At 31.7% G+C, this 15,726-nt stretch overlaps 1 protein-coding gene across 1 annotated transcript in view; it reads right to left on the bottom strand.

The window, feature by feature from the left end:
- LOC140444097 (tubulin beta-3 chain) overlaps positions 1-15,244 on the bottom strand; it is an 89,534-nt gene extending 74,290 nt beyond the window's left edge. Inside the window, exon 1 of the mRNA XM_072535748.1 lies at positions 15,017-15,244. Coding sequence (XP_072391849.1) covers positions 15,017-15,073 — 57 coding nt within the window. The 5' untranslated portion in view covers positions 15,074-15,244. The remainder of the gene's footprint in view (positions 1-15,016) is intronic.
- Between the last annotated feature and the right edge of the window lie 482 nt (positions 15,245-15,726).

Genomic DNA, 15,726 nt, shown 5'->3' with positions numbered 1-15,726 from the left:
GAAGCATAGGGAGGCGTAGAATGTCATGGCTGAGCAACCTGAGAGAGTGGTACGAATGTACATCAAATGAACTTTTCAGAGCAGCCGTCTCAAAAGTCCGAATAGCTATGATGATTGCCGATCTCCGCCGCGGAGATGGCACTTGAAGAAGAAGTCAATCATATGGAGAAAAGTTGTTCTAGCTATCCTTAAAATTAGGTGGCCTAACCACACAAAGTAAATAGAGGATGTCCCATTATCCAGGACACCCAAAGTAAAGTGTCATGGTGTAAATTCCATGACTGAATGTGACCGGTTTAATCTTTCTGTTCCAATGAAACACACATGTTAATGCTATTTAGATGTCTTTTTTTGGTCGCAGAAAATCGAAAAGCGAAACATTATCAGTTTTCAGTTAAGTTATTTTTGAAATGTATATTGTTTTATAAAGAATAAGTTATGTGTTGATAGTCAGTGAAGGCGTAAATATAATTTTTTGAACTATTTTTTTTCTTATTTTTTAATTATTTTCTTTTGGCGAAGAAAAACAAACTCATTATAAAATAAACGAGCATGCCATTGTTAAAGTAAACAAACCTTCAAAGTATACATCTCTATCACCCTACAAAGTATAGGACACCCGATTATATAGCAAGTATAGCAGGCTGCTGGGTCTATTATATTATATGTCATTGTTCAGGGAAGATTATTATGTTTTATTATTATATTAATGCACGCGAACCAATTTTTAGTCTACAAGTTCTAGCCCAAAAGTGTTAAGACCAGCAAAAAGGTTTGTTTATTTCTTTTGTGTGCTTTGAAAAATCGTTTGGCCGTATTAGCCATACCATCTTAATAGAACTTTTAAATAAAAATGGAATAGGCAAAAAAGATATCAGAATAATCAAAAAACTATATTGGCAACAAAAGTCAAACATTAAAATAAAAGGCGCTGTATCTGAAGAAGCTGAAATCAAGAAAGGAGTCCGGTAGCGTTGTATTTTGTCCCCTTTTTGTAATATCTATCCAGAAAATATTTTTGTGTCGGTACTAAAAGAAATAACGGAAGGTGTAAAAGTAAATGGGGAAACAATAAATAATATGTGTTGATGGCAGATTGGGAATCTTGTAGAAAGAGTCAATAGTTGCTGTGGGGAAAAAGAAATGAGGATAAATAAACAGTGTTCTTTTTAGAAGTATAGAACTTTAAAATGGAATAAAACAAAGTTGATTTTTTTAAATTGACATAAAATTAACTTTATTCGGAAGATAATATTTTGGCATTATAATTTAAATATGATTTTTGGCATACCAACATTCGTGGCCGTATATCGGCAACAACGCAGCGAATGTTGTCCTCCAAGTGTTCAATCGATTCAAGCTTATTGGCGTAGACTAACGACTTCACATAACCCCACAGAAAATAGTCTAGCGGTGTTAAATCGTACGATCTTGGAGGATAATTCACTGGCCCGAAACATGAAACTATGCGGTTACCAAACGCTTCTTTCAATAAATAAATTGTGGCAGGAGCTGTGTGACATGTTGTACCGACTTGTTGGAACCACAGCTTCTGCATACAATGTTGTTCAATTGAGGAATTAAAAAGTCAGTAATCATAGCTCTATAGCGGTTACGATTGACTGTAACTGTGTTTAACGTTCTGACCAACATCGTTTTTGAAGAAGTAAGGACCAATAATTCTACCAGCCCATAAAGCACACCAAACAGTTTGTTTTTCTGGATATAATGGTTTCTCATATACACCTGAGGATTACCTTCACTCCAAATACGGTAATTTTGGCAATTTTCTTTGTATTATCGTCTTTTTTGAAGATCAGCTTTGTTACAATTTTCGCGTATGGTGTTTTCTCGAAAACACAAGTTCTATATTATTTTCAATCGCTGGATTATTATTTCTCATACTGCTTGGTGCTTTTAATTTTCAATTGAATAAGAACGTAAAATTTTCCATATTTTCATCAAACTATTTGATTTGTGGAAACTCTAATCAATAAAAAAATGGAACAAAAAAGGACATTGATAAGTCCCACCGCTTATACTAATCATATGATTAAGTGAATAATTATAGTGAAAATTTGTGTTTTTTTTTTACGTAAATTTGTATAATTTAACTCATTCTTTTGTAGTACAATTAATACTCACTTAATAAGAGCATTCACATCACTACATCTGTTTTCAAATGGAGTCATATGCGTCATCTTGTTTGGAATAAAAAACATGACAAATATATTTTAAGAAATGTTCACTGCAGACTTAAAATTAATCTCGTTAAACAGACTTTTTAAATCAGCTTAACAGTATAATATTTCGGAGAAATATGTTTTTTTATATAGAAAACATGATAAATTTTATATCATCATGAGATGAGAAATTTTGGGAAATATTTTTGGAATCACAAGAGGAAACAATCAAAGAATTCAGAAAAAAATAAAAAAGATTCGTTCTACTCCAGAGACGAAAATGCCACAGAACAAGTTAGATTTGTTCATAATAATAATAATGTCAATTTTTGGACGACAAAAAAGATGCAAAAAAGTGTACCACTTTTACTCCCGGGCTTTTCTCTAAAACCCTCCTCGTTGATGGGGAAAACATAAAAAAAAACGATTTACCAAGAATTTGTACGCCATAGAAAAAAATGTTTTAAATAAAAAATGTATAATAGTCTCCCGTTTTATACCGCTGTCGCGGCTTTGGGAGTATAGCAGGGTAGTCTGCTATATCTAGGGCCTACGGTATACAAGGAAGGTAACATGGCCAGTGCTACGCTTCAACCGTCTATTATTACCCCTGGTTTTACCCAAGGTACTCATTTTTATTCAGGCTGAGTCGACCTGGGGCCTATAGACATTTTTAAAATGTCTAGATGTTCTTGCCGGCAGTGGGATTCGAACCCCGGACCACCGGCTTGCGAGGCAAGCATCCTACCGCTTGCGCTACGCAGGCCCTCAAATAAAAAATGTAGCTAATATAATTTTGAACAAAAATATCTATTAGCATTTTTTGTGAAAAATGAACCATTCTCTCATAAACACTGCTTACAACGATGAATACGACGACTTTTGAATCTTAGTTACTTAGAAATCAATGTTAAATAAAATTTGTATCAGCTCGACGGTAAAAATTCGATATCTTTTGATCCGAGTGTCCTATTGACAAAAATCAAGATGCGTTTTAAAGGTAAATAGTGGAGCCCCCTCCTTAAGAAGTACAACGAAGAACTACTAAGCTACCTTTTAATTGTGAAAGATTAAACTATGAAACCCGACTAAGAAAACTCAAGTTGTCTCCATTAACCCATGGACGAGAAAGATGCGATGTCATTATATACTTATAGAATTGTTAGGGGGGGAGTTTTGGAAAACATTACACTTTTTTAATATCAACGAAGAAGCTAGACTAGATTTTTTAAAACTTATGTAAGGCAAAACTTTTTGGTTAACCGAGTTTTTGACAAAACTCAATGAAATTATAACACTAGCAGAAGAACAACAAGGTTTTAGGTCGGAAAGATCATGCACCGACGCTATATTTATAATGAGGCAAGTGCAAGAGAAATCGTTAGAACACAACAAACCGGCATATCTATGTTTCGAGAACCTTAAGAAAGCATTTGACTGGGTCAAATTAAAGGACGTTATCCACTTATTATACGCAAGAAAGATACCTCTAGGAATAATCAAAACGATCGAAAATATCTACCAAAACAACACAATAAAAGTAAAAGTGGAAGAAGAACTAACTGACCCTATTGAAGCTGGCAATGGAATAAGACACGGAGATTCCCTGAGCCCTTTATTGTTCAACCTGATTATAAATGAAATAATAAAAAAAAGTAAGAACTAAAAAAGGATACCAAATGGGAGAAAAACAACTTAAAATGATGAGCTATGCAGACGACGCAATACTACTCTCTCAAAATGAAGACGATTTACAACGTATGTTGTACCAATTTAATATAACCGCCAGAAAATTTAACATGTTAATTTCCCCAAAAAAGACAAAATTTATGGTTACAACAGCAAATTTACTAAGATGTAAATTGGAGCTGGAAGGTCAGATAGTAGAACAAGTGATGGAGTTTAAATATCTAGGCATCACTTTATCTAGCTACGGAAAGCTCGAAACTGAAGTGGAAGATCAAGCGAATAGAGCAAACAGAACCGCAGGCTGCTTGTATAAAACAATATGGAGAAATAAAAATATCGGGAAAGAAATGAAAGGCAGAATTTACAAAACAGACCAATAATGAAATACGCGGCAGAAACACGACCTGACACAAAGAGGACAAAAATTATGTTAGAAACAGCAGAGATGACAACACTTGATGGTAAGACACTATGGGATAGAGCTAGAAGAACAAATATACGACGTAGATGCAAGGTGGAAAACATCAAGAACTGGGTCAGAAATAGAAGAGTAGAATGGAACGATTATATAAGCCGAATGACAACAAATAGACTAGTAAGGATGGCAAGAGATGGTTCCCCGATAGGAAGATGATCAGTAGGAAGACCACAAAAACGATGGAACGACAACTTAAAACAAAAACAGACATAAATGAGTCATGTCTACATAAAAGGGAGAAGAAGACAAAGAAGAGAGTTATTGAGAAATAGAATATGAGAACAGTTTTAGTGATGGCGTAGTAGAATAGTTTCAAATTTCAAATTAAATAGTTTTAAAAATAAGTTTGATGAAAACCTATTGTACCTAATCTTATGTTAACTTTGTATGTTTGTAATTTTTTTATGAAAACTGTTATACATGTAATAACAATCCATTTTAAATCAAATAGGTCACATAATTATTGCAAAAGTGGATTATAAAACAAAGCAAATTAATATTTAATGTAAATAAATATAAACAAAACAAGAGTTAAAAAATAATCTTGTTAAAAACAATTTGAGCCGCTTGTATGTTAAATACTTAAACAAAAACAACACTTTTTTCATTACTTATTTACTTTGAAATGTTTTGTTACAACTAAATTTTCAAATGATTTTTTCTTTTTTCTTCAGATTTATTTATATTTCGGTTTTCTGATCGTTAGTGATTATGATCGATAGAGATTGATTAGTGAATCAAAGAAGCTACCATCTCTTTACAACTACTATTTAAATTCTTACGTGACATCTTTGAAATAAAACACACTAATTTTGTTCTAAAAAGAACAGATTTTATTAAACAGGTAAAAATATAAAACAAGAGGTATTCACTTTAAAATTCAAAATAATAAAATACAATAAGTGTCAACACAGCAACTGTTAAATAAGTGCCAATTTATGCCAAAATATCACCTTCGATTACAGTTACAGTGTGTTCCGATTTCCGAACAAATGTTCTTCATAAAAACGGTTTATAATGCACTTACATAAATTAAATGAAACATATTATTGTGTATTTCTTTAAGTTAACATTATTAGAAATTAAATAGTATTTCTACGCGTATATATTAAAATATGTCTAGTGGCTGTAATGCCAGTGTACTCGACAAAGTAATTCTAAAAAACAACACACCTACCTTCTAAATATTTCGTGTTGGTATCATGTGACCTCACGGGCTATGACACGGATGACGTGCAACGATAAGTAAATTAAGTGAAGTATATTTTATACGTTTTGTAATATTGTAATATTATGTATACTTTGTAATGTTTATATTTTTTGTAATCTGCTGTTATTGTAAGAACTTTTATTAAGAACTCGAATTCTTTTGGATATTATATTTATTTTTTATTTTTACTTTGTTAGAAAATTTGTTTTATATTATATTATTTAGTTGAGTACCTTTACAAATATTTTGTACTTTGGGTCACATAAGCTCTGCTTTCGCTCGATATCTTTGTATAATAATAATATAATATGATCATTATTTACTTCTTTGTAATCTGTTTTATTCGATTTGACGCTATAAATAAACATATTCTCTTTGATAAAGAAATTACTGAACCCGACTTGTTGCCGTTTTTATCTCGTAAGAAGACCGCAAAGTGAAAGAACAGATAAATTTAGACCACGATGACAAGTGCACTTAGTCTGGTTGAAGATATTTGGAATTACCCTTGAGCGTTTAAAATAGGATAGAGGATGTCGCCTACTTGTCGCAAAAAGAGAAAAGTGTGTACGGAATGCGATGGCTAGAAGTTTATATCGGTACTGGTGATTTTTGTCGTTGAAAGGCAATTAGCTACCGGAAGGGATGATCAATAAAAATTCTAGGTTACAGGAAATAAATTTTGGTGATTGACTTTTATGATTTTCTTCCTCAATCTCACCAAAAGAAAATTACGGACTTTTTTTTCGAAATAAACACTCGTGTATAACTGTACAAATATTTGAAATAATAAATCACCAAAGTTTCTATAAACTAGATTTATTGTGCAAGAATTAAGTACAATATTCACAAAAAAAGACGAAGTTATGGAGTTATCAGGTAAATATTCCATAAGGACATATACAGAACTCTGCCTGGGGGTTATGAGCGGAGGACTGGGTGGACTGAGTAGCTTAGAAGCCGCGTTCATGCCCACAGCCAGTCCCAATTCCGGATAAAAGAAGAGGGTTAATGGGCCAGGTTAGCATTCTACCCATTGTAAAAGAAAACCAGGCTCAAAGAACCGATATAAAGCCTAGGAACCAGACGGAACCTAAGATGACGAACCACACAAAGAAATAGAAAATGAGAAGGAAAAGGATTAGCAATATGGAACATTACGTATTTCAACAACAAAGACCAAGACATAATAGACGAACTGATAAATAAAAAAATAGACATTTGTGCAATCCAAGAAACCAAGAAGAAAGGTAAAGGCCAAAGAGATTATAACCAATATTTTCTAGCATACAGTGGAATGAAGAAAGAAGAACGAGCATTAGCAGGCGTAGGTATACTTGTCCATAAAAAATTTAGAGACAAGATAAATAATTGCCGTTATATCTCCGAAAGAATAATACATATGAACATCACAATGGACTACCAAAAATTAAATGTCATATCTATCTATAGCCCCGAGGATTGCAAACCTAAGGAGGAACGAGAGGCAATCTATGAACAATTGCAAGCCATCCCGGATGAAATACCTCATGAAGAACCCTTAAGATGGGTAATACCGCAAAAAGAAAACTGTAAAATTCAAGATAGCTAAATGAGGTTTTTCCGAAATGAAGAAGCACTGTTAGACACCCTTTAAAAAGTTCAAGAGAAGTTGAATCTTGAAATATACTTCCAATAAAGTCGAATAGAGAGCAGCTTTAAGTCAAGCATGAAATGTTATTGTATTCAAGTAACTATAGCACTTCTTTAGGTGCCGTCTTCTTAGCGAAGGTTGGCGATGACGTCTGCAAACACTTCCCTATTTTGGGCTTTCCTTATTAAACTATAGCACTATGGACAACATTTAAACTTCATTGCCTACTCTATGCAGGATTATATACTTTAGGATACTGAGATCAATTCAACAGTTATGAATTTCAGAAAACAAGAAGCGAAGATTCTATCAACTGATTTATTCTCTCTGATCGGATATTTTATATATAATTGACTCTTTGTTAAAAGTTCACTGCAAACAGTCAGTTGGTTTATAGCAAATTGTACCTATTTATTTAAAAAAGATTGTTATTAATTACTCATTTTGTTGTGATAAAGATTATTGCGTTCACGTTATCATAAAGTTGACTTACTGTCTTTATATTTGGTTAAAAATATTTACTATGTGATTGCATCTGAAAACACTAACATTCTAAGAATATGATTATGTTGGAAACACACATTAGTCATTTATTTTCTCTTTTTTTAAGAAAATAGGTATTTTTCATTATTCATATGATTAGAATAAGAATTAAAAGAACAGAAGAATTAAACCAGACATAAATACTTTCTTATATATAATTTGACAAATACCTACATATTTTCTTAAAAAATATGTGTGTTTGATCGCCTAATGTAAACACGTGATTTTAGTTTTAGATACCCTTTAGACCAAAATCTAACGGATTAAGGTCCGGAGAATAATGAAGACACTCTAGAATCCTCTACGTCCAATCTATCGATTTGGAAAATTCGCATTCCAATAATTTCTAATCTGTCGATAATATTGGCGAGGTTCTCCATCTGGTTCTAACCAAAAATTTTGTGGTAACTTGCCATTCTGTTAAAGTGCAGCAATATCCGAAATACTTGGAAGTGATACCTATTTTCTTCCTATACACTATTTCATAGTATAATTTGTGATCATATAGAGCTTATTCTATTACATTCAATCAATTATTGTGCAACCCTGTATAATATTACGTTGTTTATTACTAGTACATAATAATATTTATCAAGAAAAATTGAACAGTTTTTCCTATAAAACGACTCTGGTTAAGTATTATTTGGTTTATCGAAAGTCATCATCAAATATCGTGTCGGTAAATGGTTTGTTTGTATTCAAAACCACACAAAATGAATGTTACGAAGGGATAAAAAATACTGGATATTTTCCATGAATTGTTATATTTTTATATTTGTTCAAATAACTTGTTCTAAGTTCGAAGAATTCCAAGGATTATTATTAATTCTAAAAAGAACTGAAATAATTGGAAATTATTGAATAAAAAATCGAAAACTGAACGGTTTTCACCTGAAAGCGTTTTGAGAATGAATCTGTTTTAAAAATGTACAACAATAACTCGGTCAAAAATATAAATTTGATACTTAGGTTAAGATTTCGATTATCAGTTGACAAATTTTGAGTTTATTGGTGTGTCGCTAATGATCTAAGTTACTATATCCAAAATCAAAAAAACAGAAAAACTACTGGTTGATTAATTCAACCAAAAGAAAGAGTGGATAGACAAAAAAGGTTTGAAGGTAAATTTATACTAGAAGTCCAAAAACATTTATTTGAAAACAATTTGCCTCAAAAAGTTGTGTTGTTAATTGACAACGCTTCTTTACATCTTAAAACGCATTTTGTTTGTCTACTGACGAAAACTTTTGCCCCAAATACTTTGATCCAGGCGTCAAAGTTTATTTCGCTCAAAGATTAGAAGAGTTACAAGAGGTTTGGAAATTATTTACTATTATCACTATATGTAAGCATCTGTATTTAGGTCTGTAAAGTCTTCGACAATTGTGAAGTCTTGGAGAACCAAACATTAAAAATTGTGGAGAAATATTAGTTGGCGAAGATGAAAATGAACTGCCTGACCTAAAAGTTAAGTTAACTTTTGAAAGAGAGAATGTAGACGCAGGAAAATTACAAGAGTGGTTAGAATGTAAAGCTTTCGACCAGGAAATTAAACATACATAACAGATAGAGACCTTATAATAAAAATACCGAGGAGAAAACGAAAAGAAAAGTGATAAATAAGCAGAAGATGAGTTTACACCTGGGTATTAATCACGAAGCGGCCTTGTGTCATGTAAATAAACTTATCGAATACTTAGAAGAATAGGACGATGCACTATTCCTTGAAAAATTGATGCTTCGTAAAGTTCAATTTAGAATTAATAAATATGTTTTCCAATCAAAGAGGGAGAAACAACTGACAGAGTGCTTTCAAAAAGTGTACAAAAATTTTAAATATTCATTAAAAATTGTAAATAAAAGCATTTTGAAACTAAATTTTTTATTTTTTTTTGCTTCTATTTGACTTTTAAAAGTCAAAGCTAAAAAAGTTAGCGACTTTCCGCGATTTTCTTTATCTGCGGCAACTGTGCCAAACAACTCCACGGATAAACTGAAGTTGACTGTAGTTACCGCAAGTTGTTTTTTTGAATAGTTGAAGTTTTAGCCCTTTCGTATTAATTTATGTAAAATTACATATTTCGTCAATGAAATTATCTTTATTACAGCTATTTAGGTAAAAATAACAATTTTAGGTATCTATTAGGATAGGTATTACAGAGCATTGGAGTGTATCTAGAATGGATACGTGTAGAAGAATTAGAGTACGATGGTAATAGAAGGAAACTACGGTTGTGCTGTGTGGTAGAAAAAATCCAAAAAAACTAAAAATTATAAAATTCAAAACTGCCATTAATTAGCTTTCAGAGACGACACTGAATGCTTGGCGGTTAAAAAGGAGTAAGAATAAGAGTAAACGAAAACACATTGCATATGAAGATTCTCAGATGAATTGATGATGTGAGGTAAAATATAAAATTAAGTTGAAAAAGACAGCAAAGATTTGATTTCACGTACAAAGCGTCTATGTATCTGTTGATACGTATTTCGACTTAATAAGTCTCATCAGAACAGTTATTCATAGGCGTTCTCAACGTGAAAAATTAATCTTTTCTGTCTTTTAAGAAGCAACAATAAAATGGCTTCGTTATGGACGCAATAGCGACATCTGATAAAAAAATGTTTCGAAACTATCTTACCGATTTTAATAAAATTAAGATTAAAAATGTTTGTATCAGTATAAGAATAGCAAAAATCGGTACCAAAATGAAAAAGCATAAATTAGGACATTTCGAAATATGTATTCACATTTTGATAGGTGATTAGAACACTGGCAATCGCTTATCTTTGAAGAGCTGTTGAATGTTATTCACTCCTGAAGTTTCTCAAAAGAATAGGAGTGGAAAACTAAAGTGGGCATGCATAAACAAAAAAAAAACAAAGGTAATGATGATGACGGTAAAGCTGCAAGTTCGATACCTTGACAAATACTGATGATCACCATTTAAACTGAACTTAAAGGGAAATGTGAACCAGAAAGTATTATAATACAATCAAGCACATAGTCAAATACAATTTTTTCAAAAACTATGCCGAGTACTTTGTTTCTATTTTAAATTATTGATAAAAAAATAGTTTGAGTATAGTTTTGATGTCATTATCTGCTGTAGAAAGTTCAGAAAGAAAACGATAGCAAGCTCGGCCCGCATTATTATATCAATAATTAAATGGTTGACGTTGGACGAACGGTATGTAACTACAACGTAAAACCATTTATTAGGACTAACTAGATAGTAGAACAATGTTAAATAGCTACTAGTATCTACCTATCCTTAATATAACAGAACTTAAATAATGACAATTATGTTAGCGTGAATATACCAGCAGAAGATCGCGTTAACAATTATTATTTTAAGTGTAAAAATTGTAAAAGGCTTTACATATTGTCGATATGTACTAATCATAATTATATTAACGGTAATAACATACAAAAAAACCATAAATAAGCAGATAAACAATCTATATAGACTGCAAACGGAATGGGCGAAGAAGAAAACGCAGAAAAACCCTAGGAAGTGAACAAGATGAAGATGTAAGCAATAATGAGGGCATAGAAGATGCACGTTTTAATTAATATATATATATATATATATATATATATATATATATATATATATATATATATATATATATATATATAATATTTAAATGTTCTTAGAAATGACATATATTGCTGAAGAAGAATGGCATGATTGCTGAAAAACAGATCAGACATTCAGAGCCTTAGAGACATAATTCTGCTAATGTTTTAGCATTTAGCAAAAATTCAGTAATACTGAATATCTTCAAGACATGTTTACTAGTCATTATATGCCCAGACCTAAAAAATAAACTTAAAAACTATTACAGTATTCAAAAAACATTTTTTTTAAACACTCATTATGGCAATTTGATAGAAAGGTTTCCATATAATGTTATATTACAATTAAACTACGAGAAGACGAATTTCTTTAGTATTTAACAGGATAAAATCACTGGCAAAGTAAAAAGAATAAAACAATAATTTAAATATTTCGTAAATAAATTCAATGATTTGTTGATTTCTTTTAAAATAACCCTGAAAGAAACAACAACAAAATACCTTGAAATACAGTAAAAAAAATAATTACGTTTAAATGAAACAATAACATAAACTTAAAATATGAACATTGACCATATGAACAACAAGAATTAATATCAATAGTATAGACTGAATGTTCATAACAAAAAATCCTTATTTACTCTTCAGACAATTACAAACACCAATATTTCCAACTTCTTATGGGACAAATACGCACAAATTAGAAATGTTTGGAATGGTTTTCTAAGCCCCGCTCATTGTGACGTCATTGCTTAGGTAGTCCATTACGGTACTTCCTATGAAGTCTGACATTTATCACATGTTTGTGTTTGGAGGTTGGCAATTATCCCATACAAAATTAAATAAAGCTGAATTTTTAGAAAATTATAGTAACCGAAACAGTATAAACATAAATAACAATAGTCAACCAGGAACTTTAAACTGTCTTCTTGTTCTTCTTCTTTTTATATAGACATGACTCTGTTTTTTTTCAGTAAGTTGTCGTTCCATCGTTTTCGTGGTCTTCCTATCTTCTATTTCTTACCCAGTTCTTGATGTTCTCCACTTTGCATCTACGTCGTATATCTGTACTTCTAGCTCTGTCCCATAGTGTCTTACCATCAATTTTGTGTTTTCTTCTCTGCTGTTTCTAACATCCTTTTTGTCCTCTCTGTGTCAGGTCTTGTTTCTGCCGCGTATGTCATTATAGGTCTGATGACTGTTTTGTAAATTCTGCCTTCCGTTTCTTTCCCGATATTTTTATTTCTCCATATTGTTTCATTTAGGCAGCCTGCGGCTCTGTTTTATGTAATATTTTATGTAATACGTGGTTATATTTTTTATAACCACGAAATGGAAACAAAATTATTTGATTCAACATCATCAATCCCTTCTCTGTAAAGTAAGTAATGCAATGTTTTTAATTTCTGGATTGTTTTTTCATTAATATTGTAATTGTAACCTAGAATCTGATGATGTTCATGACTATGAAAGGAAATATAATGAATTAGTTTAATTGAGAACACTGTACTGGTCTTTTTTCCTTGCCCAACTGCACACCCAATTAAATTAACGATTTAATGCCTAATAGGTCAGTTGTGATCACACATCCTATATATGTTTATATATAGTGGACCAAAAGTCTTAAAACGCCTAATTATCTCTTAACTAAATGGTCCGAATTGTACAAAAAACGGGACACGTTGACTTGCCTTAAAAAAAAGTTTGGAGCCAATTTTAATGAGATGTGGTTTCACCAAGACGGAGCTCCAACTCATTTTGGTGTAAATGTTTGGCGTTATTTAGATCAGGCACTTCCCGGATGATGGATTGGTAGATTATATAGTATTGAATGGTCTCCTAGTTCACCGGATTTGAATCCTACAGATTATTTTTATTGGGGATACTTGGAAACTAGATTTATAAAACTAAATCAGCTAGTGTTGCAGAGCCAAGGCAAAGAATTATCGATAAATCCATATTAATTTCTAGTGAAACATGGAGAAATGTGTCTACTAGATTCATTCTACCATCGTTTAGGATATTGTCAAATTAACAACGTACGACATTTTGAACACATCATTAGGTAGACATTAATTTAGCAGTATAGTAAACTTTTAATTATGTTCAAATTTGTACATAGTTTGAATAAAAAAAATTATTGAGAGGATAAGACGTTTCTAGGTTTTTGTTTTCGAATATATTATATACGTTGACCTTTGTAAGGTATTGAAAGATGCAATATACAGGACGTTGTATTTAAAAAACCAAATTGACTAATGATATCAGAAAAATGGTAAATCTGGCAACGTTACAAAGATCAAATTTTAAATCTTCATATTGAAATAATATAGGTATATCCCTGTTTTTGTATAATTCGGACCACCTATTTAATAGATAAATTAGGTGCTTCTAGACTTTTGGTTCGCTCTGTATATATAATACTATGTTTTTCGTTCAATGAGACTTTATTGTATTTGATGACGAAACTCCATTATAAGACCATACTCTGAACATTTTCCTTGTTTTTCAGTTAGTTTTTATTACAAGTATAAGTGATTTTCACATGTCTAGACAAAAATTACACGCAGGAATACAATATAATCATAAAAAGGTAAACATTTATTATCAAGGTAATTAAACAGTTCACATTATTATTTTAATAATTACTGACGTCAAAAACACCATTATGGTGCAAAAAAGGTTTTATTTACTAACAATATAAACTATACCGCAAAATACTTAAAACTTTTTTAGAATAGTGCCTCAAAGAGTTAATATTTACATTGAAGAAATAAAGTATTTGAATATAATGATGAATCTTTGAGAATTGGGGAATCGAAGTTAATTTGGGCAAGTTTAGAAAGTCAATGCAAGCAAATGATGTTAAGATGGTCTAAAAGAATCAAAGTTGTTGTTGGAAAATATTGTACTTGGAAAATAAAGTAAATGAAACAGAACTGCAGAAGTTTGGTTAACAAACCTTTTTTTTCTGTCTTTAGAAATCACATTCAACTTGATACTACAACTATGACCTTATAATCAACATAAATTATGACAGGTTTTAAAATAATATCACAATAAGTCTAAGCACAACATATTTTCTGTTTATTCCTTTGATCACCTGCAGATATTTAAATATTACATCAATAAATACTGGGATTAAAGAAAGATTCTCTACAGGAAATAAAATATACTTGAGCAGCAACAAAAACAAAGCCAGCTCAATCAAAAATCAAATAAGAACTACATTATCTCTCAATGGATCTTAAAATACAATAATATCTCTATGATTTAAAATAGAAACTAATTCTTATAAATTAAACATATGTTTCTCTCAACAAGAGCAATTGAGCAACTGAATTTTAAATCAAGCCCAAGCAAATATGAGCGTTTCTCATGGCCCTAAAGATTACTGAAGTAAGGGAACAAGGAACTCAAACTTAACAAATAGTAACGTACAAAAATACAAACATAGAAAACAGATAATATCGACGGAATGACATCATGGCCTCTTCTGGCTCAAAACAGTAAAATTAATTTCAGTAAAAAAACATCATAGTATTCAGCGATCTCCAACATTTTTTTAAAATTCAGTAACACCGGTTTCTTAAATAATAAATTGGTTTTCGAGTTTATAGTCCGAACTTTTGCAACAATAATTTTTAAAAAAATTATAATTAAAATCTATTGGTTATTTAAATATTAAACAAAAACTAACCTTAGCACCAACTTGGTTTCCGCATTGTCCTGCTTGCAAATGTACGATTTCCCTCATGTTGACGTTTGGAACTGGATCTGTGTGGCACGTACCTGTGTTGATGGCGAACGGAAGAGGAACTGATCCGCTGGCTGGTGACTGAAACTGAAAACGCCGCAGGCAGACGACATCAGCGTCGTCGACGTAGCTCGGGGGCTTCCTTCGGTTCGTCGGAGAAGAACTCCGCGGGACGTGGTGGAAGTCGCGCGCTGATATGGGTTTTCACTGGAAGGATGTATGGCCAACTTGTATGGTTTTATTTTAATAAAGATAGAAATGCCCCTATGGTTTTATAGGATTACAAAAAAATCATGTGGGGAGAAATTTTTAAGCTAGAAAGCATTTTATCGAACTAGAGAACGTTATCACATAAATACAGGGTGTTTCAGAGAAATAGGAAAATTATCGGAAAATTTTTTATTCTTGGAGCAGGCAGAAACCGCTTTTTCTTCTATTGTCTGTTGAAATCCGAAAGATTATAATAACATCATGTGTGGTTCTCCAATCGCCTTTGTTTGACCAGTAACGCGGAAAGTAATGGATAGCCGGAGTTCGATCGCGGCAGAGATACCACAAATTTTTCATCACAATTTTTAATTTAACTGGGCCGCCAGCGTGATTCGGAGGGCACGTAAAGTCGTCTGTCACGATTACGTAAGTACCGTAAAATA

Source organism: Diabrotica undecimpunctata, chromosome 6, assembly GCF_040954645.1.
Source record: "Diabrotica undecimpunctata isolate CICGRU chromosome 6, icDiaUnde3, whole genome shotgun sequence".
In the NCBI taxonomy this organism is placed as follows: Eukaryota; Metazoa; Arthropoda; class Insecta; order Coleoptera; family Chrysomelidae; genus Diabrotica; species Diabrotica undecimpunctata.
The sequence above is the reverse complement of the archived record's forward strand: the minus strand, read 5'-3'. Positions and strand labels throughout refer to the sequence as shown.